Source organism: Fusarium redolens (assembly GCF_020744475.1).
Source record: "Fusarium redolens strain MPI-CAGE-AT-0023 chromosome Unknown BKA55scaffold_26, whole genome shotgun sequence".
Lineage (NCBI taxonomy): Eukaryota > Fungi > Ascomycota > Sordariomycetes > Hypocreales > Nectriaceae > Fusarium > Fusarium redolens.
This window is the reverse complement of record NW_025763689.1, coordinates 283720-307249: the sequence shown is the minus strand read 5'-3', so window position 1 is coordinate 307249 and position 23530 is coordinate 283720. Positions and strand designations below refer to the sequence as shown.

Sequence of the window (23530 nt, the reverse complement as noted above, 5' to 3'; positions counted from 1 at the left end):
GTGTTGTCCGCGCCGATGCCTAGCGTCGTCCCACTACGCTACTCTGTCCACTTTGATACAAGACGCAATAAAATTAACATCCGTTCTTGGACATGAGGCCTGGGAAGGGCATTTATCTTATTGGCTATTAGGAAAGACATTCAGATAAGATACATCCTTACAGTGGTTGTGAGAGGAATGGAGATGAATGAAGGCCTTTACCATCCATCCTACCAAGCCTAGTAACCGTGGTGTTTATTATGTGAGGCAAAAGCCAGAAAAACAATGTGAGCACGACAAGGGTAGTCGCGATACATCATAAATGATGGCCATATAAGCAATAAGGTTAGTCTGATAGCCAATGTTATCTTCTCTTTTCAGTCAATCACGTTTTGAAGCATTGAAATAAGACTGAAGCCAAGCAACTTGTATTTTATTCAAACTCGAATCAATATTGAAACCATGCGGGCGATGAGAAAACCCATTTTGTTGAAAAAAACTCCTGACGACTATGCGAATCCCATATTGTACACCATGCAGAGAGCCATAACTCGTTTAATCATACTTGAACTTTGAGAGAGGCTTTCAAGCCATCCCTTGTCGACATATCTCATGATATCTTTGGTCTATCATTTGCATTCAGCCGTATTGTCTTGGTGACATTTTCAAGCTGTTGCAAGATAGCGAAGCTGAGCTTGGCCTATTGTGTTGGTTTTAAGTCGAGGGCAGAACACAAATGAAGGCGGAGGCCCTAGTTGGCGCAGGTAGCTAAAAGTAATCCCAACCACTAGACTTTTTGGGGGAAGACCTTTTTAGGGGAGGCCTTTCTGCAGAAGACTCTTTTTGGGGAGGCTTTTTGGGCAAAGGTTCTTGTACGGGAGGCCTTTTTTTGCAATACCCTTTTGGAAGAGGTGGAAGAGTCTCGAGTCTATGGGAAGGCCGGTAAGGCTCTTGTTTGGGAGGTCTTTTTTTGCAATTCCCTTTTGGAAGAGGGGGAAGAGTCTCGAGTCTTCGGGAAGGCCGGTAAGGCTCTTGTTTGGGAGGCTTTTCCACCCGATACTCCTCTGGGGGAGACTTTGTGGGGGATCGGTTGATGCGTTTGTATTGCTTTCCAGCACTCCGAAGATCTTTCTGCTGCTTCGCATACTGATCGGCAAACCGCTGGCGACCATCATTCTTGGAGTGATTGATGTATGGTGTAAACTCTGCCTGCTCTTTTTCTGAGAGAGGCGCGTGGTGCTTGGGATGATTGGGGATTTTGGTCTTGTATGTGACCTTTGGCTTGGATGAACCGCCACCCATCTTGGAAGTGCTTGGTGAATGTATAAAGTGGGGATGCTGTGTGTTGTTGTGTGGTTGGGTGCCTCGGGAAAATGTTGGAATAACACCGTTGAGTGAAGTCGAGTTGATTGATTGAAACTGATTGCTCGAGAGACAGAGAATGTTTGGGTGTATGTATGTGTAGCAAAGAAAGATAGAGAGAGAGTATGTGTCTGTGTATGTGTTTCTTTGTTCAAGGTCAAGACTGCAATGTACCTGAGTGTCTGAGAAACAAAGTTGGAACAAAAGAGCCGAGTGACCTTGACTTGGCAAATTCGAGCTGGCTGTTCAAGTGTGTGTTAAGAAGGAATAAATGAAACAGGGGAGACAAGGGAACAGATGCCATATTTATAGCACGAAGATGAGTTGGGAGAAGTTTAAACTTGACTCACAAAGGGCATTTTGTTCATTGTGGTCGAAGTTTACTCTAAGTTTGAGGGCATGGTATGGACGAACTTGACTGTTCACGAACACGGAGGGCAACTAGACTTTGGCATTGACTACGTCACCTGCAATAGAAACTCTCTACAACAACTATGATGCTCGATTATATCGTGCTGATAGGTCAACTTCTCAGAGTTGCAGTTTCAAGGTTCTCGAAGTCATCTGCGCCAGAAGCAAAAACATGTTGATTCGTCCCCTTGGTAGTATAAGAGACAATCAGCGACCGCAACAATGCTAAACCAATGGTCTCATGATCCGTAGGAGGTAGGCAAAGCTCTAATTCTGGAACTCAAGTATCCCAGTAGATGCAAGTGGTCTGCTGGCTGCTGATGATGTTCACGATGCGTGAACTCTGACAACAGAGTGCATTTGATCTGTTGTGATTTGATGCTTTTTATCACACGGTTAAATGGATTTTACATATAGATCCTGTGCAAAGGATGTTTAATGTCTGCCAGAACCTTAACGCGGGGGCGATCAATCAGCTGTTCAGTTAGGCCCGGGTTTCTTGCCGTTCACAACCTTATCCAGTATAAGCATTTACAGCTGGGTAGTTGGGAAGCTTATCATCTTATGGTTATATAAAGTTCCTGGACCAATGGAAGCCTGAGCGCAAAGCATATACGATGAGCCTAGTCAGTAACAATAAAAGTTTAGTCAGTTCGCCGAAGAAACAGACTCTGGAGAATTGAGTCACAACAAACCTCTAGGGCAAGGCAAGCCATCACATGAACCGTCGAGCATTTCTATTGAACCATTCACAATGTCCTTCCAGATTTTCTTGGACCTCTGAGTTCTTATCGTGGTGCTGGGAGTCAGAGATATTATCGATATTATTAGACGTGGCGCAGTTAGTTATGGTTAGTGAAATCAATAGTGTTCTCTCCACGCGCTGTCATTGGGCTTCGCAACGCTAGTACCTGAGTTAGTGGACGGCAACCCGCTGCAATTTCCAGTGGCCATGGCCTCAAGTCTGAACCCCCTTTGACAGCGAACAAATAAAACTCCCCAAGCCCAAAACTGCTCTTACTCAGTTTCGTCTCTTACCCGCTTTGGCCTCTGTCACTCGTTATTCCTCTATAGCCAATATGCGTTTCACTCTTTTTTACGTGGCTGCCATTGCGGCAAGCCCTGCATTTGCTAGCGTTTGCAAACCCCGTTCTTCAAGCGGTTCAAGTCAGTGAAACTCTTTGTGATAAGACCAAGTGAACATGTCTCACATCCATTCAGCCACCGCCTCCGTTGAGTCCGCCACTTCAGTCCTCACGTCTGCCACGAGCACCGAGCTTGAGACTACTGCTACTGCGTCAGCCACTTCTGCCGATCTGTCTTCCACTATTGCGACGTCAACCTCGAATGAAGAGTCCACCACAGAAGTAGCAACCACTGCTACAGCGTCATCCGCAGAGACCACCAGCCTCGAAGTATCCGTCACTACCACCACGACCACTGAAACAACCACGAGTCAAGGAGCCTTTGAACCAATTCCTACCTTCGACGTCATCGGAAAGGGCGCCCAAGTCGACGGTCAATATCTACTAGGCTTCCAATCACCTGGCTTCTTCGTCGGATGGCAATACCCAGCTACAAACTACCGCCTGACCTTTTCCATCGATGCTTCAACAAACCGTGTTCGAGATGTAAACGGAAACACCTTATGCATTCAATATGGAGAAAACGGGAATGCCAACTTGCTCTTAACCTGCAGCAACAATATGCTCAACCAACCAGACACCAGCCCCGTTATCTGCGATCAAACGCGCGATCGAGTTCTCCAATGTTCGGCCCCTGCCAAGGCCTGCACGTATGACTTTGAGTCTGGAGAGACTACCTGCTCTACTCTTCCAGGGATATTTGACGAGTTCTACACGTACTCTGGCAGGAATGATGGGATATTTCTGGCGATGGCTGGTGCTGTTAGCCCTGGTGCTAACTACCAGGCTGTCGAGCTCGGAATTACACCCAACCAGTCGAAATAAGACAGTAATTAGCTTTGAGCGCTGTAAATATAACTTGTCAACAACTGGTATGGTGATGGCGTCGCGTGCAGCCAAACAGGATATCCCATCGACCCACTTTCATGAAGATATATTAAGTGAAATGATTGTCATAATCTATACATAATGCACCTAAGCCTTTGTATGCAGGGATCAGTCTCTTGGTATTCCTCGGCAGCCTCGCTCACGGAGGCCGAAGTTCAACTTGAACTCTTCGGCAATGATTCTTCGTATATTATTTTATTTCACAGGTTTGCTATTCCGTTTCTATCGCGAGTCACTCTCTCCAAAAGCTCAATTGCACACCAAACCAGCCGAAACTCCTTCATCAGAGACTCAAAAGATGGATTCTGCAACCCATAACAGAGATGTGTTATTGTCCTAGACAAGGGCGGCGCATCAATAAACAAGTTCAGAAGTAATGAGCCCCAGGCCTAGACCGATCATACCTTCAGCCAGCAATATTGTGTACACTCTGGTGAGGCGTTTCCAGAGAGAATCAAACTCTTGATGGCGGCAAAGATCCCCTGAGTCTACAATGTCGATACAAATAATCTTGAGGCCACGAGGTGGACAACCTTGTCCCAAAGTACAAGGATCAATATGCCATGTCATCTCGACATCTTCTGAATGCCACAGTAGTTTATTGGAATTGAGGTAAAGAAGCATCTTAGCGACCTTGTATGCTTGGATAGAGAGAATACGCAAGCACAAGCTTAGAGGAGTTTATAATGGCTTTGAGAGCTTCCCTGAGTAATTTAGCAAGAGTTTATGATAATCTATGATAGGCTTAGTAGACTCTTGACAAGAGAATCACAAGCTTGGGGCAATCTAAAATGGATTTAGGAGATTCTTTAGTGTTTATTTCCACACCTACGATTAGACCTATCTACTAAACAGGGCTCACTTTTCCATTCCAGCAAGCGTCTTAGAGGGGGAAACCTTGGGGCAAAAACCCCCTCTTTGCCACATACCAGAACCATTGCCAGCACCAGACAGTTGCATCCACTCCAACGCCAAATGTTCGACCGCTTAGAAGTTGCGGAGGTAGTCGCCAAAGAGCAGCTTCAGCATGCCCAGGTCAATGCTGGGGAAGAACCCTCCAGCAAACTTAAGGGCGGCCTGGCCAAGCTTGGACTTGAGGCCCTCGACAAAGCGCCACTAAAACAGGTCATTACTGCACTGAAATGATGTGAACTGCTCAACTTACCTGGTAGGCTTCGTTCTTCTTGTCATGGTAGGCCAACCAACGCTTAGTCTTCTCCTTGTTCTGGCCATACTGAAAAGAGTCATCGACAATGACGGTCAGATCATCTCCAGGAACCTTCTTATTCTTGAGGGAATCAAGATAGGTCTTCTGAATGAAGATAACACTCTCCTCATTGCCTGGCGTAAAGTCAGCATGGTGAGTCCAGAAAGGAGGTTGTCGCATACGCACCCTGATCTCTGTTGTAGAAAGGGACCGAGTAGTACTGGGCCGAGTAATCGGTCCAGTTCTTGGACCATTCTACCTTGACCTCGGTAGTGGTAAGCTGGTCAGCGGGGATGAAGATCTTGTTGCCCTTTTCGACGACCATTGTGACTGATTTGCAACGGGAAGTTGAAGGTTTGAGTGTATGTGTAAGATATTGGAGAACTGAGTTGAGAGTGATGAGGTTGAGTGATGAAGAAGTCGGATGGGATTCATGGGGATTGTAGAGAGTTTATATAGGCAAATTATCAGTCTGGACACTTATAGCAAATACGTTGCGTCTCCCTCCTCCCGGCATCTTCGGCGACGTTGTCAGAGAAGAGAATCCACGCCGCATTGTGACAAGTTCGCCTTGGGCCGTGTACAATGCGAAATACATCTACTCAAAGTGATACTCTCATCACTTGAGTTGAGCCAGTGGCTGGCTGACCACTGTGACTGAGCTGAGGTACTGCATGCCGATTGACATCTCTTCAGGAGGTACTGATCATGTTTCGTGGCTGGCTGACATCAATTTGACGTTATTCTCAGTATATCACAAGTCGTTTCGTGATGTGGCGAGCTGATCATTTGCAAATGCTATCTACATACAGTAAACCAAGGTGTGACGAGTGTTCTGGCGGTGTAGCCCGTGGCTAGCTGGACGTGATCATCGCTCTCAACGACGATGTCTTGAAGCCGTTCTCTCGTACGAAATCACATACTGTGGTTAAACGCAGTTTAGATCATATCCTTTGGCGAGCTGATCGTTGGTGATGAACTGATCTCTCCCTGCAGCGTGAGATATGTGATTCATTTTCGGTCACTTGCATCCATTGCGGTCCAAGTGTATTCCGTGGCTGGCTGGAGTCACTGTATAGACTTTCTACCTTGTGGAGATATCCGTCGATGAAATGGGCTGATGTTGCCTGAAACGCCTCCACAAACGACTGTGTCTTTATCTAGCTTACCAGTTTACCACCAACACACAGAACACGGTGCCTATTATTCTATACTCCTTTAATCAGATACGCCACTAACTGCCAGTGAAGTCCATGATGTCCGTAACCGCCCGTGGCTGCCTGGAATTATTGAGATTTGGGTCTCGATTCCAATGTCTCAGCAATATTGGAATTTAGCGGGTCTTGGCAGACCACTCCGTAGCAAATGGCTTAGCTGCGGTGCGACACTGATTGAAAACCTCGGATCAGTATTTGCACCTTCATGACAGTAGAAAGATGTGTCAAGGTCAATTGCTATTCAAAGGATGGGCTGCTCTGGCAAGGTATAAACATCACCATGTCTCTACAAACTGACCACGGATCCAACCTCAGAATTACCATTACTTTCACAAGCCTTTTTATCTTTTACAGAATATTTTTGAACATCAATTGATCTATCAATATGTACTTCGCTGAGCACAGGTTTCTGGGAGACACCGTCAATGTCTCGGATGATCATCAATCTTCTTCTCATAAAGAAGCAGTGACTCTACACCTCACCAATGGCCTTGCTGTCACCTACGGTGAGATCAACGGTCTCGCTGGAGATTACTTCGGTTTAGGCAAGCCAATCTCCTCCGAACCTAATTCTGAACGCATGAAAGTCATTTTCCGGCGCTGGTTCGATCTTCTTGACTTCCCGCCTGTTGGCAAACTCAAAGCCGAAGCAATCACCAAGGAGCTCAGTTCTATGAATGAGAAGGCTCTAGCTGTCATGTGTTCGAATTCTGAGAACGCCGCGGCTGAGCTTGCGGCTGTGTACAAGGACAATCCCCTTGACATTACGCACCTTGAGGAAGTCTCCAAGGACTCCAGATGGGCTATTGGTTCAAGTTTCATGCAGCTTCTGGAGGCGAATGTTGATCATTTTGGTGTCGAGGCAAGGTCAACTTATAATGCTGGCCACGCCGTCGCTCTCGAAGTGGCCGCTGGGGGTGATCTCATGACTGCTCTGGCAGTCAATGCGTTCGCCGATCACTTCCTGCAAGACTCTTTTGCAGCAGGCCACATCAGAGTCCCCCGCAAGGAGATCGCTGATATTGCCAAGAACCATCCGTATTCAATCCCTTTCCTCAAGTTTGAGGACATTGCCAAGGTCATCAATGCATCTTCGAACGTAGGTCTATCCCTCGCACCTGTCCTTTATACAACCTTCACATGGGCCAGGCTAATGACTGTTCAGTCTAATCAGGTCATGCATAACGAAGATGGGGAGCTCGGCTTGTGGCTCGAAAGTCCATCTGGCGAGAAGTGGAAAGCCTTTGGTGACGGCAGACTGCCCGGTAAGGTTGTCTCCTCCGAGGCAACGTCGACCAACTTCGATCAATGCCGCAAAGCTGTGCAGCAGTCCATTGCAGAGGTTCACGATGCCTTCAAGCACAGAAAGGTGCTTCAATCGTCTGACTTTGCAGCTTGGCATCATGCTCCCATTATGGACAAAGTCTCTATCCATCCGGACAACCACAATCCCCTTCTCAAGGTTCAGGATGGTAAACTTTTGACGCGTGTTAATGGCGTGTCGTCTAATAAATATGAGGTGATAGATGAGCTGACGAAGTGGGCTGCATTCTGGACGGATAACTTCAAGCAGGTGGAGGACCAAGTCAGGCTGATGGTGATGAAGTTCTTGAACAAATGAAGGGACATACATCTTTCATCTTTCATCTTTGACCTAGATAAACTGGTGTGTAGTGTGGTTACGAAATGCTTGAAACTTGTTTCTTGAACTTGCTGAACGTAAAAATCATCTCCTTTAATCCAATTCGTAATATGACGATGTTGATGATGCCTTTGCCCTGCTTCCAACCTGCAATCAGTTCGTCTCCGCTCCTGAACAACACTGCCCTTTCGGTGGGTTTTTGTTATATGGCGGGTTGATGTGATTTTTGCTGCACATCACTCTAGCCTAGTCCTTTCGTGATCCGTCGGTGAATAGGTGCGGACCTAGATCTCTAGCCGGACCATTCTCTCCGTACACCAAAGCTTGTTTGCCCCTGTGATCAAGCTCAGCCAGCCATTTCCAATTGATCAAACCATTATGGACTAGGCCAAATCTAGGCGTCGAGTGGAGAGTCGAATGAGACGCTACTCCGCTACCATAACCTACACTGCCGCTGATACTAAGACTAATACTAAGAATGACATGACAATAACGAGGGGTGTCTACAGCAGTGCAATACAGATCGGGAAATCACAATGCAATCTGAGCCATAATGCCAATATCACAGGCTTTCAGGGCTAACTTTCTCATATGGTGAGCTTGGGCGAGTACAAAAATGGTCTAGAGCGGAAGTTTAAGGCTAGCTGAGCTGAAACAACCTTGATTCTCAGACAGTCCAAGTTTTGACCAAGATACAGGCCCGTCCGCTTTCAGGCTGTGGTTTTGGTCTTGCTGAACCTCCAAGGCTTAATCTTCCTCTCAAAGAGTTCATCGACCTGAGCTGCAGTTCGTCTAATGCATATTAGTATATAATGTTCTATAAACCGTTTAATGCTCTGTTACTTACCCGGATGTATCGGGAAGCAGAAGCCATGTGCCGATAAGGAAGGGAAGTCCGACACCAGCGTAAAACCAGCCAGTCTTGAAACCCCAGTTCCACTTGTTGGCGTTGACCATGTATGGAGTTAGAACATTCATGACGACTCCAGCAACACAAGTGCACGCAGCGCCAAAGCCAGCTGTATAAGGTCGAAGACGCAGAGAAGAGATCTCAGCTATGAAACCCCAACCAGCAGCACCGTTAGAGATCATTCCAACATCTAGAGATTGTTAGTGTCACAGATTATAACTATTAGGTAGATGAAGAGACTTACTCCAGAGGCATACAAACAGAACAAAGATGTTTGAAGTCGCCGTTGTCCTGGGGATTAGACCAAGAATTCCAATGACTACACAAGCTGTCCATGAAAGCGTCGTGGCGTAGCATGAAATACGTCGACGACCAATTTTGTCGGCCACCAAAACGACGATCAATAGCGTGGTAATATTGATGGAAGATGTGATGCATTTAATCGTGAAAGGGTCGGCCAGGCCGGCTTGTTGGAAAAAGTAGGTTCCGAAGGTCGCAAAAAGGGTGAGGCCAATGAATTGCTGCGTCAGGTTCGGCCACAGAGAGATGACAGTCCGAAAGCCATCAATTCCGCGAAAGATGGCGTACCAGTGCTCCTTCTTTTGCTCAGCTGCGACCTCCCTTTCATGCTCAAAGGTCTGCACGATGATCCGGTATTGATGCTCTTCATCATAGTCGACGACACCGCGGTTGAGCCTCAGCAGCTGCTTCTTAGCACGATCTGCGCGACCACGACTGACGCACCAAGCGGGTGACTCTGGAAGGAAGACGTAGATGATACACATGATACCAATCTGAGCCCACTGGGTATAAATAGGTGTGAGCCAAATGTTGGGATTCTTTCGGTTCAGCAGCTGGAGGGCTATGTAGGCGAAGAAGGATCCAATAGTCCACCAGAGACTGTAGCACATAAGAAGGCCTCCGCGGATACGAGTGGGGGCACACTCAGAGATATAGACAGGCAAAGTCGACTGAAGACAGCCAACTCCGACCCCCGCAAGGAGCTTAGCGACTAACCAAACTGGCCAGGTTCTGGCTAGAGTCTCGCACAAGACACTGCTGACAAGGATAGTCCAATAAGTCCACATTGCAGTCTTACGGCCGTATCTGTCGGACAAGAAGGGAATTGTCAACATGCCGATAATCTGACCGACAGACATGATTGAACTCCAGCCGGCCAGAATAGGAGCAGTCAGGTATTCGTCTCCGTCGGTGTTGGTCGCAGTCGCAAATTGATGAACAAAGCCCTTATTGGCAATGATACTGCCGTTGATCCTGGCTCGGAATTAATAAAATATGCACATATAGTTGAAGAGAGACGACAAAACCTACCCGATCTGATATCCATCAGTGGCAGCACTAAAAGCCGCTGCGAAACAATATGCCGTAGAAACTTTGAAAACCTTGACGGTTTGCCACAAGCTAAGGGACTCGTATCCCGAGGAAAGCCCTGCTTCGATCTTGACTTCCGATGCATTGAAAGCTTGCTCGACGTGAAATTCCGCAACGTCGTCATCGAGCTTGGAGTTGTCAACTCCTTGTCTGGATTTGATGGAAGACATGGCAACTGTTATTGATGAAAGGGGAGGTTAGATGAGTGTTGTAGATCAACAGGCTGTCGGGTGCATGCCTTTAAGTATTCTCCTCTGATCCGACAGTATGGATCTAATGTTTTTCCCCATGGGGTTGTCGTAAGGGCTTTGCACAAGATATCGGGGAGGATTACCGGCTAGACCATGTCGCCAAGGTCACGGACTGGAGTCTGTTCCGTGAGTCTCGTGGCAGCTGGTGGAACTCAAAGATGCTGCATCGCTCTGGTTAAGATTTTAGCCGTTTGGACCAGTCAAACTATTGATGATGTGAAGGTTCGAATGCACGATCCATGCTTGCAATGTTTTTCCTACTGAATCTTACCCTAACACTAGTGCAGAATTATTGAAGCGTTTGCTCAGTGGCTGCTTCTAGACCTCTGATGCTGTCAAATATGGGGACTAACCTCGGGGAGACTCCCCGTGAGTTACACTCTGATTGGGCTTTGTTGATTGGCTGACAGGGTTCCGTAGGATCGGGGACACTCCCCGATCACTAATCAGATTCAGATCCAGCGGCAGCAACTCGTTCTCCAGAACCATGGCACTGGTACCTTTTGACAATCTCGGTTGATCTTGGAGCGAGAATCATCATTGTTGGGCTTGTTCAATCATCGGTTATTACCTTGGACGATTGACCTCATGTTTGCTTCATCCAGATACCCTAACTGTCTAGCATCTTCTCCAGGCAATATGTTCCAGGAAACAACCAGTTCCGAGCCTGCAGCAACCATGGCTCAAACCTTTGAGCGTATCGCGAACGACTTACTGCCGAAACTCTATCGATGCGGCCGAGGTCCGCAGAGGATAATTAGATTCGAGAAAGCCAGCCAAGACCTGTCATTCTTCGGCCTCGAGGCTTGCACTGTTGACCATGAGATCAACGACCTCTCGTCCCTGTCTTGGGGAAAGGGGTCCGACTTCATCCTCGATTTCGGCATCCATATGGTCGGATTTCTCTCATTCCGCTTGGACTACGTCGGGCAAAACATGGACGCTCCATGTCGGCTACGTCTCACCTTTGGCGAGTCGCCACTTGATGTAACGATGGATATGAACAATGTGAATACCTGGATCAGCACTGCTTGGCTTCCTGACGAGATCATCAATGTCGATACATGTCCGCAGACAATAAACCTCCCCCGCCGTTATTCCTTCCGATACTTGCGAGTTCAAATCATTGATACTTCTCCCAAGTTCAAGGTATCATTCTCAAATATACAATGCGAATCAGTCAGCGCTGTCAGCCAATACCATCAGATCGATGCGGTTGAGTTCTCAGATCCTCTTCTGCAGGATATTGACCACGTTTGCATTTCCACGCTGCGAGACTGCATGCAAACTGTCTTCGAAGATGGCCCGAGACGAGATAGAAGGCTTTGGATTGGAGATCTTCGCCTACAAGCTCTAGCAAACTACAGCACATTTCGGGATTACGATCTTGTCAAGAGATGTCTTTTCCAGTTTGCAGCAGTCCAACGTGAGGACGGCTCGTTGCCAGCCTGCATCTTTGAAAAGCCCACGTTGACGGCTTCGACAGACTATATCGCTGACTATGATGCTCTATTTTCCGGTATTGTATATGATTATGTTGAGGCTTCTGGGGACACAGAAACTGGCCATCTCCTCTGGGAGACTGTTCTCGACTGCCCGAAGCGACTGCTGCACAACCTCAACCCCACCTCCTACGTCTTCGAGGCCGAACGCAGCAAACATCACATTTTTCTCGACTGGGCAAAAGATCTTGATAAGAGTGCGGGAGCACATGGCGTACTACTTTATTGTCTGAGGGTTACCAACAAGCTCGCTATACGACTCAACAAGCAGCCTCCGTACAACGGACTGATACTCAAGATGACAGACGCTGCGAACTCATTCCTCAAGGATGGTGTCTTTGTGTCTGGAGAAACTCGGCAAGTCAGCTATGCGTCCGCCGCGTGGCTAGTTTTATGCGAGGCCTTCCCTCCAGAAACCGCTCGCAAAGCTCTTCTCGCCACTCTTGCACATCCAGATGCTGTGAAGCCACTCACGCCTTACCTATGGCACCATGTTTGTGACGCTCTCGCGAGGCTGGAATGCTACGATGAATGTGTTGATCTTATCAAGTCTTATTGGGGCGGCATGGTGGAAGCAGGGGCAGACACGTTCTGGGAATGTTACGATGCACAGGATTCTATGGCGAGTCCATATGGGGATGTACGTAACAACAGTTGGTGCCATGCTTGGAGCTGTACTCCAACATATCTGCTCAGGACGACGCTGCGAGAAACGGTCAAGGCGAGAAGAGTGGGTAAGGTCACAATGGATAAACTGGATCAACGATGGATCAAGAGATCTTCAAGTAAATTTGTAGTATAATGTATCAGAAGCCCAGAGCTGATTTACAAGAGTGTGATTGACATCAACTCTTAATAAGTGTTGACTGACCCAAATTGGGTTCGGTCGGCCTATTTTGGGTTTTTCGACATGGTTAGAAGTATAATCCGTGCGCTTTAACTAGATCGACGTCAAGATTGGTGTGCAATGTCGAGCATCCATAAAAGCAATTTTGAGTTGCTGCATTGACAAAGGTGATAAAGAACAGTGTAAGCTCTCTACAATCCAAGTATTATGCCAGATGTTTCCCCAGTAATATTGACTAAAGATGTGGATATAGGGTAGGTCTTACGAACGCCGAGCTTACTGGTGAGAAATGACCAACTCAACTACAATTACGGCACTAGGCCAGACTGGACTAGGAGGCCCCAGCTTTTTACTGCATATGATTCATTTATAAACCCTGCACATGGTCGGGGAGGATCCGAACCCTCTTACTCTGCTCTACACCCTCTCTGCTTTCTCCCATGATGCAGCCCCAAGCCCACATTCAAGACGATGCTTCACCGGGTACCAGCCGCCCAAATAAGAGAGCTCACCTGGTCCGAGATGAGCCACAGCTAAATGTGATGGACAGAGAGCCTGGGGATACCAGATCCTCGGGCAACCAGCCAATCCGAACCCGCGTTGCTGTAGCGTGCAAAGTGTGCCGTTCAAGGAAGACGAAATGCGACAGCCGCTGGCCGGTTTGTAGCTACTGTGAGAAGAGCAACTCAGAGTGCCAATACGATACTGTGGACTCAGCAGATCGTCCCTTGTACGTTTTCCTTTTCTTTTCAGATTCGCATATGACTGCATAAAGTCAATAAGAAACTGACCAAGATCTCATTTCGACTGAAGAAGCCATGACTTGGGTTTGCAGATCTTGCAGGCCGTCCAAGACTTGGCACAAGTGGTAAAAGAGCAACATTCGCCGGGCCTATCCGATACATCCTCTCATGCGCACCATGTAACGCAGCCAGCAAGACATAGCGAAGCTGACTCCTTGGTCAACTTAACTGCTACACCACAGTCTATTTCAGCTCCCGAACGTCATGTCGAAAGGTTCTCTGAAGGACTCGATAATATCTTGACATGGAATGTGTTCCCACAAGGAATAGACCCTATCCCCGTGGATAACGGGAGCTTCATGGCTATGCCCGACGAGCTCCCCCCAATAGGTTTCTCGGAGCTAAAGAGGTTACAGAAATGCTATCTTGGTACTGTTCACAGCGTCAACCCCATTCTAGATGTCGCCGTTCTCGACCAGTATGTTATAAAGGTCTCCGAAAATGGCTTGGACTGGACGACGCAGACATGCCTTGTTGCCCTTGTATGTGCCATCGGCGCATTATGCCAGGACCCGCATGTCGAAACACCCAAGAGTCATAACAGTTGGGATCTTGACCAAACCACCGACATTGCTTATAGGTACTGGAGCGTCGCATGTAAGAGGCTCGGGCGAGCAATGAGTCACAATACTTTGGAATCCGCCCAGTGTTTGTGTTTGGCAGGGTAAGATGTCTTGGTACAGAGGACATGCCTCTTGTAGTTCCATACTGACGTGAGTTGCAGCATCTGGTTTATGTGTAATTTACAGCCACTCGAGGCCTGGAGGTATTTTACTATGGCAGGAAACTGCTGTTATTCTGCAATATGGGCCAGGCAAGACATAGAAATGGCTTTGGAACGCCGATATCAACGCTTACACTGCTCATAGGGAATCTACTATGCCGGCTGGGCCACAGAATTCCCCTTCCAGTCCACAAGCAATCAAGCAAAGCATTTTCTATACAGCATATAAATCGGAAGTGTACGTCAGCAGTTATGTCTGCATGTCTGATTGCTAACATACCTGGTCGCACGTAGCGAGATTCGCTACGAGATACCTAGCTTGCCCGGCTCAATGTTGGAACACATCGAGGATCGTCTCACATTTCCCTCGCCGCCGGCAGCGAATTGCTTGTTCGACGAGACCATAGCTTGGTATTACTTCCTCGCAGACATAGCCGCTCGACATTTGATCAACCGCATCGTCGACGCCAAGGTCGAGTTCTCTGCCTGCCCCAGCGAGGCGCAAGCCATGTCTTTGCTCCGATCCTATGAGGTTTTCGGCTCACAGCTCCAAGACTGGTATCTGTCCCTACCGCCAGAAATATCATTCCCGCCACCGGATGCAACTATTTCTCCCGAGCCGAATCTCTATAAAAGAATCCTCCGTTCGCGGTATCTCTTTATCAAGGAGCTTCTGTGCCGGCCATTCGTGCGACTGTGTCTCAACTACACCCTTGAACTCCCCAGGACTCTGCATGATGAGATTGTCAATATAGCCTCACTGGGCCTCCAGTATTGTGCCTGGAGACTAAAGGCTGTGGATCGAATGAACAAGCTCGATCATGGACTGTGGATATGGATTCGAAATAGCACTGCTTGCTCCATGATACTCATTGGTGCCGCTCGGAGCCTCCAATTCCGGTCCCTCACTGCATCTAGGCGACTGGTTCTTCCACAAGATTGGCGTGAGATTGTTGTTGCCTTCTTACATGGGCTTGAGAAGTATTCTCACGAAACGAGAGGCGGCACAGCTGCATGCTATCGGCTTGTGATGTGGGGTCTTGACGGGTTTCGGCCAAACTCGTCGGAAAGCATTTAACCGTCGTTCAAGATAAATGAACTGCATAGTACTTTATTCTTATAACTGTAGGGATCCTAATCTAGCTGATACTTTGCGCTTGTTCTTAGGCGTTCCCCATATTTGTAAGATACAATGATCATGCTGATCATAGCCAACGATACACCTGCAAGCAATGTATTGCCCCATCCCTGGCCGATTGCATCAAACATCTTTGGACCAGCAAGAGGTAAAAGCGCACCTCCAATACTTCTAAGCACAGTATTTGCCGCAGTAGCACTAGCAGCATAAGTAGGGAAAGCGTCTACCAAATAAGTGCTCACAGAAGTAAACACAGTGATCATTCCAAAGCCAATCATGAATGTGCCAATGACAGGCACAAACCAGAAGACTCGATACTCTGATGTCCATCCATATACCAATAGTCCGATTGGAATTATCGCACTGCACGGGATCATGAGGGGTAGACGATACTCGGGTTTGAGCTCGCCCCCTCTGGCCATTCTTCTCAGGATTGGATCTGACACCATGCCAAAGAGAACAAGTCCGACGATTTGACCGCATCCGAAGCCGAGATAGATAAGGCCGACGTTGGTGACTATGCCATATTTTGTTTGAAAGGTTTCTGAGACCGTCGTGAATAGAAGGTACAAAGTTCCGTACGCGATCGCGGTCAGGAATGAGAGACCGAAGACAATCGGTGAGAAGAAAAGCATCTTCAGTGGGCGGGCCAGGCTTCTCTTGATGAGCTGACTGTGCGGCGTGGCGGGTGATAAGTCTCCTGTGTCGCGCTCCTTTTGCAATTTCTTGAGTTTCTTTCTCTGAAGGGTTGGAGGATGAGTCTCCTTTTGGACGAAGGCACAGACAACAAGCACAGCTCCGGTCTAGAATAAATACATCAGTATACGCGGGATACGGAGCCGTTAGAAATGAATTTCCCTACCATTATAATAAGCAGCCAAAAGTTCCACCTCCAACCCAGAGCTCTTGAAACATACGCACCCACAGCAGGCCCAAGACTTGGACCCAGCAAGACAGGCATATTCCAGATGGCCATGGCCCGACCTCGCTCCTCCTGAGCGAAACAATCGGCGACGCTAGCGGGTCCAATAGTCAATGGACATGCGCCCGCCAATCCTGTCAGAAGACGGAAGATTATAAGCATAGGCATGTTGACGGATAAAGCGCATGCGACGTTTGTAAGGAGGAAAATGAACATGCAGATGCGGTATATCGGGAGCCGGCCGTAGATCTCGCTGAGCGGGGCGAGGAAGAGAGGACCGAAGGCATAGCCGAGAAGATAGATTGATACCATGAATGAACCTATGTTGGGATTCGTTTCATTCATGTCGTCCATGATGGGCTGAATTGCTGGTGCAATCATGGACGATGCAAAGGGGCTATTGTGATAGGGCTAGGTCAGCGATATGGAGTAGACTTGGTAGCTTTGATGAGGGCACGTACGTCAATAGTGTCAGAATAGATACTATCATGATGTTAATCCATCTTTTCGACTTTGGCCAATTCAACGGCATATCTGGGTCATCTGGACCATCCCAATCCAGATCATTGTTGAGGGGCTGATGCGAGCCCGAGTGTTTGTCCTTTTCTGCCACGGCTGGGACTGGCGGGACAGTATTCTGCGAGGTTGATTCCATGTTGTTGGTCATGTCTACATTGACCGTGATGTCAATGGTCAGGGCATAGATAACATCGGTCGATGGACAAGAGTCATATATAATCGCCTATTGATGTCAATTCGGCTCTTAAACAACCCGCAGAGGCTAATGTGTTAAGCGAAATGGGGGATCTGAAGAAAACAAAAATGCGAAGCCATATGCTGGTTGGATGCGTCTATGGGATCGCCATCGGAATCATGGCGTTTAAACCCGTCCACATCGTCGGCGGAGCTCCCCGATATCATATCCACTTAGGTGCTCTCCGCATATCCTATCAGCAGGTTGCATACGCTAACAAGGGTCATGCCAGAACCGAGTCTAAATGTCGTTAGTCTTCCGGGGTGCTCTCCTAGTGGTTCATTTCTACGGCTCCAGGATGGTTTTCAAAAGGATGACTGTTTTACTTTCATGGCAAAATAAAGCACGTGTCTCGTTACATGGGAAGAGGTAATCGAATGACAGTATAGAGTTCTTTAGAATTGCCCCATGGTCGATCTTCTAAATCAATAAGGAAATCATCAATCAAGTATCAGTTCAATGACAAACTCAGTGTAAACCCAATGCTCTTTTTACCAGCTGGAATTTCTATTATTGTTGGCTAAGTTGTTTTCGAAATCGATAGAACCTGAGCCGAACCTAATATTCACGACAGAAGGATACTAGCTGCCCTGTACTGATAGTGTGACGGTTATGGCAAGCATTCCAGGGTAAGAGGTCTAAGCTTTGTTAGTAAGGCCAGATAGATATTTATAGTAATAAGGTATAAAAGGGTGATATCCCTTTAGGACTAAAGACTTTCCTTATGCTTTTTAAGAGGCTTCTTTAAACTTAATTCTTATTCTTTTTTCCTTTATATTTTAATACTATTAAACTAATTGTTTAATTCTCTATCTTATAATAAAGACCCTGTCTTAATTAAACCTAACTGGCAGTCTATACTTAGCTTGCAGTTGAGAAGTGTTGGAAGATATCGTCTTGTGCAGTCTTTTCTTTATTGTTGCTCTTCACCTTCAAAATAGCTAAGTCCATGCGATGATTCCTATAGATTTCTTCTCATGCTGTCTAACATTCTCCTCAAAGCCCACTCTATCTAGTGGTTTCCTCCACATGCAAATCTCCTTCAAGCAAAACCTCCTTACTACTCGATCCCACCAATACTCTATACACACCTCTCTCACTCACCCAGCAATGTAATTCCTCATCCCAAAATGACGTAGTGAATCTATCCAGTGGAATCTCTACCCTCCGAGTCTCACCAGGTTGCAGGTATGTTTTATTGAAACCCTTCAACTCTTTTCTAGGTCTCTGGATGGAAGATGTTGCCTCGTCGGCAGCAATGTAGAGCTGAGAGACTTCAGCTCCAGCCACGGAACCAGAGTTGGTGATTTCGAAGCTCACGTGCGAGGACACAACGTTCAGCTTGTCGTAGGTAAACGTGGTGTAAGATAGACCGTGGCTGTGAATGTCATGTTAGTTTGTCCTGAGCAGAGTCTTGTTCACTCACCCAAAAGGATATAGCACGTCTCGATCGACCTTTTCATAATACCGGTACCCAACATAAATGTCCTCACCATAGATAACACGTCCCCTCTCGCTACCAAAGTTCAAAAAGGCCGGCGTATCTTGTAGGCGGCGTGGAAAGGAAAGCGGGAGTTTCCCACTAGGGCAGGTTGTGCCAAACAAAACATCAGCAATACCGTTTCCAGTCTCGTTTCCAGCTAGCCAAGCATGTAAATGGGTCTTGGCCGTCTCAGCCCAGAGCATGTTGAATGGAGTGCCGCTCTGCGTCACAACGATAGCGTCTGGAACCGCTGCCAAGACGGCCGACGCAAGCCGAGGAAGTGATCCAGGTAGATCCATGTGTGGCCTGTCAAAGCCTTCCGATTCTTGATCCCTCGTCATCCCAACACACAATATGGTCACATCGGACTGTAGCGCTGCTGAGACGGCTTTCTGGATACCGATTTCAGGGTCAACTGCACTAGCTAGACCAACTCTTCCCGCTCCACCGCCAAAGTTGACCACGCCTGGCTTGACGAGCTTAGAAGATGGTGCGCTCTCATACTCGACTGTAATGCGGTACTTCTGGCCCTGAACAAGGTGCATTTTACCCTTTTCCTCAACAGTTCCTTTGCCGAAGAAGAATGTCCCGCCTCGCTGGACAAGACTATTATCTATCAAGAGCTGACCATCGACATAGAGTCGCGCAGAGCCATAGACTGCGAGGCCAAATTCAAACAGTCCTGTTTCCTGAATGACGAGATCGCCTTCTACAGTTGCGTAGAAGAGCTTGTCTAGCTTCGGATGCGAGTAGCCCATGAGTAGCCAAGAGGAATCAGGCAGATGGCTCTGGTCGATGATCTCGCGGTCAGGTACACTGGGGCCTTGACTGTAGAAGCGCATTCGCATACCCGGTGATCCCTCTGGCGTGGTGATCATATCGCCCTGTAGGAGAGGATTCCACCCACTTGCTGAAGCACCGACTTCGTATCGTACCTCGACATCAGGCGGTAGTTGGGCCACGATCCCTTCGTAGGGAGAAATAGTGTAGTAAGGCTGAAGATGGGCAGAGCCGCCTCCACAGAATGAAGTGCTCTTCATATTTGGTCCGATCAAAGCAACGCTTTTGAAAGGTCGCTTGAGGGGTAGTTGGCTACTTTCATTCTTTAACAAGACAACGCTGTCACCGGCGAGCTTTCGATTGAGCTGCCTGTCTTCAGGAAAGTCGCGTCCTCCTTCTTCAGCAGCAACAGGAGCATTTGTGCATCTTTGGACGAATTCGAGGACATTCCGCGCTCGAGTATCTATGGTTGACCGAGATACCTTTCGGGTCGACACGGCAAGGTCGAGAAGCTGGCCGCGTTGCCTCGTTGGTCCTGGCATCTCGAGATCCAGTCCTGCATTGATGGCCTCGGTTGTAGAATAAGTCCCGAACCTAGAGCAAGAAATAAATGTTAGTATCGGCTATAGTTTAGAGGATCCGGGTTTGTTGCGTACCAATCGCTCATGATCAGACCCTTCCACTGCCACTCCTCGCGGAGCAAAGAGTCGAGGAAATCCCGGTTCTCTGAAACATGTTTGCCATTGACTTTATTGTAGCAAGCCATAACACCGCCAGGTGCCGCATCACTAAGTGCGATTTGGAAAGGAAGCATATGAACCTCTCGCAACGCGCGCTCACTGGCAATAACGTTGACGCCAACTCGTTCGTGTTCTTGATCATTCGCAAGCCAGTGCTTGATAACCGACACAACACCCGTGGACTGTACGCCTTTGATGTATGCAGCAGCTAGTTTGCCTGTTGCATAAGGGTCCTCTGCCATTGACTCAAAGCCGCGGCCACCGAGAGGGGAGCGTTGAATACAAACAGTAGGACCGAGCCAGCAGTGGGCGCCTTTTGCTATGCACTCATTGCCTATCAGTATGCCTGCCTTGTATAGCAGATCCTGATCCCAGGTGGCTGCTAGACCGGTACCGCAAGGCAAGCATGCTGCTGGTACGCCGTTGACGAATTTAGTTCCTCGTACGCCATTTGGTCCGTCGCTGACACGCACAGATGGAACGTTGAATGCTGGGAGAGGGTTCGTGTGCCAAAAGTCTCGGCCTGAAGTACAAGGCAAGTTAGCAAGTCGAGTCTTCTGGGGCCCCGGGAGAAATTGGTGAACCCGTTACTCACCAGAGAGCAGAGATATCTTGTCAGAGACAGATGCGTTTTTGATGACATGTTCAACGTCAAAATCGTTGTAAACGTCATCAGGGGTCATTCTCTTCAAAACCATGGTTGTATAAAGATGTGCGCGTTGAGACAATAGAACAACTAAAGGATAAACAATGCCCGAAACGGGCTAAGGCAGCTAACAAACTTATATATTGTGCGGAGGATAAACATTAAGGCAGGAATGCATGCAAGACTTCGAGGATGACCCCGATGGAGTCAGTGAATGCCTGGTTGGTGGGTGGGGAAGTGTCGGGGAGTCTCCCCGATCAGCCAAGACCCGGCAGCTCTTGATAAAATTACAAATATGGTATAGATGATTAACCGAGAAGCGACCCTAGCACTACTGCTTCTAATAGCTTCTTCAAGTTAGAACATCCACCATTCGGCTCATCAAGATACTGCCGTACTGATGCTGCACCCTGTGTGACTGCGTCTTTCCAAGTCTCAGGCAAAGTCACACTCTGCACAAGGCGAAAAGCCTCACCCTCCTGTGCCTGGCGTTGTGCTTTGTCAACCGCTGCCAAGATAAGAGAAGCGCTCGTCGCCACTCGAATACCGTACCAAGTCCCCTGATGTCGATGTCCTGCGACTTGATCAAGTTTCAGGATGCAAAATCGCACACATTGGGATGCGTATGAGGCAATCGTACCATGTAGCGAAGCATCTATCTCGTCCACCAACTGGTCCACGCAAAGTCTAACGAATGGCCGTGAAACAAGCTCACAGAGAGACATGTATCTGTGTCGCAGAATAAAGACCATGGGATCGGCAACAAAGTCCGCCACATAGCCTTGAGGAGTGTCGAAGTAGAAGATTGGCGGTAGAGATGAATACCAGTCCGATATTTGTGACTGCATCAACTCGGCTTGAGAAATCATTTGCCGCACGTGCTTCTCGGTTGGAAATTCGGGCGCTTCCGAGTTCATTTGCGCAAGTCGATTGATAACATGTCGCGCGGCAATTTCGCTGAGGTAGTAATACCAACTTCGCTCCTTGTCACTCGCATCGGGGTGTGAGCCGAAATCTGGAGGCTGGGGAAACGCCAGGGGGAGATAGGCATTATCGAGGATCGGTGGAGTCGGCAGTGGGAGTTCTAGCCTTAGCTCACAATCAGACTTCCAGATGGTAAAGCACAGAGCCTGCATGAGGGTGAACTCGTTGGAGCATCCTTCAACTTCAACATGACTCCACAGTTCCCCGTGTGTCAAGCTAAGGGTATGCCAGGCCGCACCGGCTAGATTGAAGTGCTTCCAGGCTTCCAGGGGCTCTAGGCGATGCATGTACCATATTCCCGCCAGGCACAAGCATTGGACAGCCTGCAAAGTGTTCTGAGCTGATGCATAGCCAAGACGCTTTACAGCCACGCTCCAGAACTGCATCGATAGTTCCAGCTCCGCCTTCTTCCCAGGCGTTACCTCGGGACTGCTGGAGAGCTCGGTATGAGAGTCTGTTATGGCCGCATTGGCACATACCAAAGCCACGAGACAGGCGCTGGTAGACCAGTCAAACCCATGCTCAGCGACATGTATCATCATATGATGCAGCTCGTCAAGATCTATGATGGGATTCTTGATATGAAGAACTTCGATATACTTGGTCTCGAGCCACGAGAGCTGAGGATAGCTTGTGTCTGGCACCGAGTAATTGCCCAGACTTGGGGGAGTGCTCTGAGCGAATAAGCAAGAGGCTGGTCGATCTGCGGCGAATATCTTCCAGCTGAGTATTGACTCAACACCTTGTGGCCGCACAATAACATTCTGTGGTACAGCCCAATTGTCAAGAGTCGGCTGACGCGCCGATGATGACATAGAGTCGACTGTATGTGCAGGCGATAGTTCCGAGGATTGCTGATTCTCGACTATTTTGGTCAAGTGGTGAATAGCCTGCAGGATTTCCGCTCCAGTAACCGAGCTGCTTGTGTATTAGCCAGGTCAAGCAAAAGACTTGAATAAATCAGAAGCAAAGCATGCATCATACCCTGTATCCTCATCTGCTGGATAGACGCAAGTCAAACGGCGCTTGAGGCAAAAGCCACATGTTGGCCGCCGATTGTCGCATCTGGTTTTTCGGATGCGGCATTTCTCGCATGCAGTGACACCCCGGGATTTGGGGAAAGGCACCTGACCTACCCCGGAAAAAGGACCGTCTGTCATTACCTACAAGTGATGGCAATATTGACAGTGGAGATAGGCAGTGTTGAATGCGAGGCAAGTAAGTGTCGGGGAGGGCCGATGGAGATGATTTATTATCTTGATCCCAGGGCTAGAGATTTATCGGGGTGGGGCCCCGACACTACCATTACAGTACAGTTACAGGCGGGGTTAGGTTAGTGAGTCTAGACCATTCAACGGCTATGGAAGATTTTCGCATGGGTAGTGTCAAGTCACTCTCCCCGCGACTGAACTGTATCTTCCCTGACTTAGCTTGGATTAGATCTGGGGACTGAACCCCATCAACTACCCAACATTGACCAATCCCCAGATTCTCGGGCAGCCCATCCCAACCCCATGGGGGCTCTGGTACTCCAATCATCGTCTGACCTCGCCATTAAACTCTGCTCACCCACGAGGCAGCTTGGGTGTCTCATGCTAATAACAACAAGAGTCTTCTATCAACAATGCTTCGTGCCTGAGTGAATATAAGTATGCTCTGGCCGACTTCCAATATTTGAGAATTGCAATAAGCCAGCACACTCATCACTACCTACTCTATCTCAAGTGCATTACCATACTCATCATGGGCTGTTTCAACAATAACAAAGAGAACAAAGATACCGCAGAGAATACTGTCGGGCCT

General features: G+C 48.1%; 9 protein-coding genes across 9 annotated transcripts; 4 read left to right on the top strand and 5 right to left on the bottom strand.

Moving 5' to 3' along the window:
* Window positions 1–747: 747 nt before the first annotated feature.
* BKA55DRAFT_545955 (uncharacterized protein) lies at window positions 748–1281 on the bottom strand (the record flags this gene model as incomplete). Its single annotated transcript, XM_046190863.1, has 1 exon — window positions 748–1281. The coding sequence occupies one exon, from the start codon at window positions 1279–1281 to the stop codon at window positions 748–750; it is 534 nt and encodes a 177-aa protein (XP_046042431.1).
* A 1502-nt stretch (window positions 1282–2783) lies between these two features.
* Window positions 2784–3870, top strand: BKA55DRAFT_584521 (uncharacterized protein). The gene has a single exon (XM_046194341.1). The coding sequence runs from the start codon at window positions 2955–2957 to the stop codon at window positions 3720–3722; it is 768 nt and encodes a 255-aa protein (XP_046042430.1). The 5' UTR covers window positions 2784–2954; the 3' UTR covers window positions 3723–3870.
* Window positions 3871–4772: 902 nt separating this feature from the next.
* On the bottom strand, window positions 4773–5317 carry BKA55DRAFT_697204 (uncharacterized protein; the record flags this gene model as incomplete). The annotated part of the gene is made up of 3 exons (XM_046200343.1): window positions 4773–4901; window positions 4951–5126; window positions 5179–5317. 3 exons carry the CDS (start codon window positions 5315–5317, stop codon window positions 4773–4775), a joined length of 444 nt encoding a protein of 147 aa, XP_046042429.1.
* A 1277-nt stretch (window positions 5318–6594) lies between these two features.
* On the top strand, window positions 6595–7830 carry BKA55DRAFT_527425 (uncharacterized protein; the record flags this gene model as incomplete). The annotated part of the gene is made up of 2 exons (XM_046188928.1): window positions 6595–7308; window positions 7384–7830. 2 exons carry the CDS (start codon window positions 6595–6597, stop codon window positions 7828–7830), a joined length of 1161 nt encoding a protein of 386 aa, XP_046042428.1.
* Window positions 7831–8561: 731 nt separating this feature from the next.
* Window positions 8562–10323, bottom strand: BKA55DRAFT_545951 (general substrate transporter; the record flags this gene model as incomplete). Its single annotated transcript, XM_046190862.1, has 4 exons — window positions 8562–8643; window positions 8699–8951; window positions 9006–10036; window positions 10094–10323. 4 exons carry the CDS (start codon window positions 10321–10323, stop codon window positions 8562–8564), a joined length of 1596 nt encoding a protein of 531 aa, XP_046042427.1.
* A 759-nt stretch (window positions 10324–11082) lies between these two features.
* Window positions 11083–12708, top strand: BKA55DRAFT_527411 (Six-hairpin glycosidase-like protein; the record flags this gene model as incomplete). The annotated part of the gene is made up of 1 exon (XM_046188927.1): window positions 11083–12708. The coding sequence occupies one exon, from the start codon at window positions 11083–11085 to the stop codon at window positions 12706–12708; it is 1626 nt and encodes a 541-aa protein (XP_046042426.1).
* A 471-nt stretch (window positions 12709–13179) lies between these two features.
* BKA55DRAFT_584515 (uncharacterized protein) lies at window positions 13180–15436 on the top strand. The gene is made up of 5 exons (XM_046194340.1): window positions 13180–13483; window positions 13567–14220; window positions 14281–14370; window positions 14426–14518; window positions 14575–15436. The coding sequence occupies exons 1-5, from the start codon at window positions 13194–13196 to the stop codon at window positions 15356–15358; spliced, it is 1911 nt and encodes a 636-aa protein (XP_046042425.1). The 5' UTR covers window positions 13180–13193; the 3' UTR covers window positions 15359–15436.
* BKA55DRAFT_655695 (major facilitator superfamily domain-containing protein) lies at window positions 15415–17174 on the bottom strand (the record flags this gene model as incomplete). The annotated part of the gene is made up of 3 exons (XM_046197426.1): window positions 16802–17174; window positions 16344–16737; window positions 15415–16221 (listed from the first exon to the last, which is right to left on the bottom strand). Exons 1-3 carry the CDS (start codon window positions 17005–17007, stop codon window positions 15415–15417), a joined length of 1407 nt encoding a protein of 468 aa, XP_046042424.1. The 5' UTR covers window positions 17008–17174.
* Window positions 17175–18007: 833 nt separating this feature from the next.
* Window positions 18008–22887, bottom strand: BKA55DRAFT_599319 (glycosyl hydrolase family 3 N terminal domain-containing protein; the record flags this gene model as incomplete). The annotated part of the gene is made up of 7 exons (XM_046196380.1): window positions 18008–18055; window positions 18169–18472; window positions 18521–19951; window positions 20014–20620; window positions 20693–20783; window positions 21142–22645; window positions 22712–22887. 7 exons carry the CDS (start codon window positions 22885–22887, stop codon window positions 18008–18010), a joined length of 4161 nt encoding a protein of 1386 aa, XP_046042423.1.
* Window positions 22888–23530: the final 643 nt, after the last annotated feature.